The sequence below is a fragment of the Lampris incognitus genome, chromosome 18 (assembly GCF_029633865.1).
Source record: "Lampris incognitus isolate fLamInc1 chromosome 18, fLamInc1.hap2, whole genome shotgun sequence".
Lineage (NCBI taxonomy): Eukaryota > Metazoa > Chordata > Actinopteri > Lampriformes > Lampridae > Lampris > Lampris incognitus.
In genome coordinates, this window is record NC_079228.1 from 8,856,863 (window position 1) to 8,860,773 (window position 3,911).

Genomic DNA, 3,911 nt, shown 5'->3' on the forward strand with positions numbered 1-3,911 from the left:
TGCGCTTCACATTTTGTCCCTTGAGAAGAGCTAAAATATCATCAGAGAACTTCTCTTTCTGACAGAATTTGATCACGTCCTGTCCTGACAAGTTGATATGGCTGTTTCATCTGGAGCAAGAGATTTCAGGCAGTCATCCATGTAGAAATTTTTCAACACTGTCTCTACTACTTCAACTTTGAACTACCCACTCTGGTCTTCAGCTCACTTTCTCAGAGCAAAACTGGCACAGGTAAGTGAAGACGTAGCCCAAAACAACAGTACGGTCACTTTGTGCTCAGTCAAGGCTTGGTTATAGTCAACACCGATCCACAAAAGGAAACTGAGTAAATCAAAGTCGTCATCAGGCTCTCCAACCTGGTGGAACGTTGCTTCCACATCTGCCATGATTGCAACGGGGTCTGAATCGGATTACAACGCCAGTTAGACTACTGGTCATGTCTGGTCCTTGAAGAAGCTGCTCATTTAAGGATGTGCCTTGATAGGGTGCAGCGCAGTCGAACACAAGTCTCAGTTTCTGTTTCACTGGGTGGTATACTGCATTGTGCAGTATATACCACACTTTCCCTTCCGTGTCAATTCTTCATTGGACAGCTACATTGCATAGGCCTTTTGAATAGGCTGTTCCATGAAATCTGTGTATTCCTGTTGAAAGCAGGCATTCCTGATGAACTTCCACTGTAAGTTGTGTGCTCGCTGTTCAGCTATCTTGGGATTAGTTTTTTGCGCAGCAGACACTCCCACTGTTATTGGCGGTGAATTGGTATTGTTTTAATGTTTTTTGATCTAATGTGATTGGACAATTCTCATGACTGTCAATCATCTTCACACCCACCATGATGCCTCGTCTTGACTGTCAATCCTCCACCGTCTACAAACCCTGATAATCTCTATAGGCTACACTGTCCTTCTTAATAACTCTGTGGACATTAAAGCAGCTGTCAGGTGTGCTGCACCAAGGTAAATTGCACCCCCCCCAAAAAAAATAAAAAAATAGCACCAGCCACCGCTGGTTTAAATGCGCTTAGTTATATTGGGTTTGTGTGACTGTTAAGTGGAAAGTAGTCATTTGGGACCAAGGTAAGGTTTAAGAAGACCAGAGGAGAAAATGTGCAGCATTAATTTGGCCTACTAGTTTATTTTATTTTTTTTAATCTTCATTGTGTTTTGCTCAGTGGCGTGTGGTGTTGTCACAAACTGTTGAAATAGAAAACATTTAAGTTTTTTTGACACAGGATACAGGTGCTCAGAAATGGACAAAGAGGATCAACAAGTGGGCAAAAGCGGGCAGAGCGGCCAAGAAAGGGAAAGCATGAAGGTGTGTTAGCTTCTGATGAGCACTGACTAATTTCATGGACTATCGATGGTGTTTAGAAAATGAGTTGATATTTCATCTGTGTGGACTGTATGGAAAACGTGATACTTATGACTTGTTCCTGGCACAGAGGGCGACTCTTCTGATGATGCCGTGCACAGTGTCTCAGCTCCTGTCCGCTGCAGAAGTCAATGGTGCTTTCCGTATTGGCGACTTGGAGCTCAACCAGGTAGGAAGAAATGAACAAAAACCTCAAACCTAAACTGTACAATGGCTAAGATCAAGTTGTGTGAACTTGTGTGTGTGTGTGTGTGTGTGTGTGTGTGTGTGTGTGTGTGTGTGTGTGTGTGTGTGTGTGTGTATGTGGGTATGTGTTAAAATAGATATCTGTAGTGGGCGTTGTCAGAAGATGTGTTCCTTCGGAGGTCAAAATCCAGTACTCTGTGGATGACATGACTGGTCCACCTATAGACGTGACACAGTGGGTGAATTCAGAGGCGAGTACTTTCTACAAAGATGTGTCGAGAAATACTGCAAACGTCCTTGTCAATAATCTTTTTTTTTTGTTCCTACCAGGCTCCAGGTGTGCCGTGCAGTTCAGTTGTCCTTGGACAATATGTGAAGGTTATAGGACGTCTTAGGAACATTCAGGTAGATGAAGGTATATTTTAGGTATTAAGTAAATATGAGTACGTCAGTAGTTTTTTTTGTTTATTCAAATGATTATCATATGGCCTTGTTCCTGTATTCTACATTGTGCAACAGTAGAATCTGTCGTACTTTGTTTTTTTAATAACATGGAGTAATTTTCCCTGAGAATTAGGGACAGAGATCACTGCTGGCAGGGAACGTCCGTCATGTTGAGGATCTCAATGAAATCACATCCCACATGTTGGAGGTTGTCCAAGCCCATATGCAGCGTTCCAGAAATGCTCATGACAGGGTATTGGAGCCTGTGTTCATCTAAAAAGAAATCCTTTGAACTTTTACTTATGTGAAATCACTGACAAATCACTGACAAATGCTTGATGTTTTTTTTTGTATTATTATTAGGTGGGTGACATGCATACCAACAGGATGGATATACCTGGAACGGTCAACAGTGACATACGTGTTGATGGTCATTCTGAGGAGAAGGCAGCTTATGGTTTATCCACCATCCAGAGGCAGGTTAGTCCTGTGTTTCAGTTTGATAGGACACTTCTGCTTACATAATAGACACCACAAAGAGACTCAGCAATGGGGGGTCTGGGTGGCGTGGTGGTCTATTCCATTGCCTATCAACACGGGGATCGCTGGTTCCAATCCCCGTGTTACCTCCGGCTTGGTCGGGCGTCCCTACAGACCCAATTGGTTGTGTCTGCGGGTGGGGAGCCAGATGTGGGTATGTGTCCTGGTTGCTGCAGTAGCGCCTCCTCTGCTTGGTCGGGGCACCTGTTCGGGCGGGAGGGGGATAGTGTGATCCTCCCATGCGCTCCGTCCCCCTGGTGAAACTCCTCATTCTCAGGTGAAAAGCGGCTGGCGACTCCACATGTATCGGAGGAGACGTGGTAGTTTGCAGCCCTTCTCGGATTGGCAGAGAGGGTGGAGCGGTGACCAGGATGGCTCGGAAGAGTGGGGTAATTGTCCGGATACAGCTGGGGAGAAAAAGGGGGGAGTGCTCAGCAATCACCTGTCAATACCAGCTGCCCTGAGGATTCAATGTTACCATAAGCATCAACTGGCAATCCCCCACCACTAGCTCCTCTGGACTAGAAATGAAAACTGCTCCATAAATGTGTTGGACTGGAATTTGACTTTTTTTCTTGCCTTTTGTAAGGTACGGACGGTGATAAAGAGTTGCTCCCTCCATGATGGCATCAGTTTCATGGACTTGAGCATGGAGCTTGGGTTCCTCAGCAGCACATCCATCAGGTATCCTCTGAGCTGAACACTGATATTTTTGATTTTTATCCAAACGTTAGAACAAAATGCTTCAACTGCTGAGTTTTGCCTGTTCTCATGCAGATGGACCTTGCAGTTTCTCCTCCATGAAGGTTTCATCTATTCAACTATTGATGAGGACCACTTCAAGTCCATTTGATAACCTAGAAATAACATGGGTAATGTTTCCATGTACCTTTCCCTCATGGTATTAAGTGATATGCCTGATTTCTAAATTATCGTGATATCACCATTTACTCCCCAGTATTGTCCAGGTTATCTTGTTTTTCTCCCCTGGAGGAGCTGGAGGGCGTTGCTGGGGAGAGGGACGTCTGGAGTGCCCTGCTTAGCTTGCTGCCAGCCTGACCCGATCTTGGAGAAGCGGCTGATGATGAATGAATGAATGAATGAATGAATGAATGAATGAATATCTCGTTTTTGTTTCACAAATGATGATCTGACATGTTTTATTAATTTCTACAAAGATTATAATCCCATGCCTTTACAAACGTATTGTTTGTAGTTCCTTTTTAAAATATTGTATTATACTGATTTCCAGGAATCCTTACGGTAGTCTTTCGAACATTGTTGGTAGTAGTTGTGCACAACTCCTGTTTTTTTTCCGGAGATACGTTTTTGTTCTGTTCCACGAAATATGAACGGAGTTAAATAT

The 3,911-nt window shown here is 43.9% G+C and overlaps 1 protein-coding gene across 1 annotated transcript; it reads left to right on the plus strand.

Moving 5' to 3' along the window:
* Positions 1–1,252: 1,252 nt before the first annotated feature.
* On the plus strand, positions 1,253–3,398 carry LOC130128313 (replication protein A 32 kDa subunit-like). Its single transcript, XM_056297951.1, has 8 exons — positions 1,253–1,318; positions 1,446–1,544; positions 1,699–1,812; positions 1,892–1,966; positions 2,139–2,258; positions 2,369–2,485; positions 3,135–3,229; positions 3,323–3,398. The coding sequence occupies exons 1-8, from the start codon at positions 1,253–1,255 to the stop codon at positions 3,396–3,398; spliced, it is 762 nt and encodes a 253-aa protein (XP_056153926.1).
* Positions 3,399–3,911: the final 513 nt, after the last annotated feature.

What these genes read in the sequence shown, in the direction of transcription:
- LOC130128313 (XM_056297951.1), top strand. Translation starts at nt 1,253, where the DNA reads ATGGACAAAGAGGATCAACAAGTGGGCAAAAGCGGGCAGAGCGGCCAA. An exon ending in CCAGAAATGCTCATGACAGG is followed by an intron (nt 2,259 to 2,368) that starts GTATTGGAGCCT and finishes TATTATTATTAG; the next exon opens with GTGGGTGACATGCATACCAA. An exon ending in CTCAGCAGCACATCCATCAG is followed by an intron (nt 3,230 to 3,322) that starts GTATCCTCTGAG and finishes GTTCTCATGCAG; the next exon opens with ATGGACCTTGCAGTTTCTCC.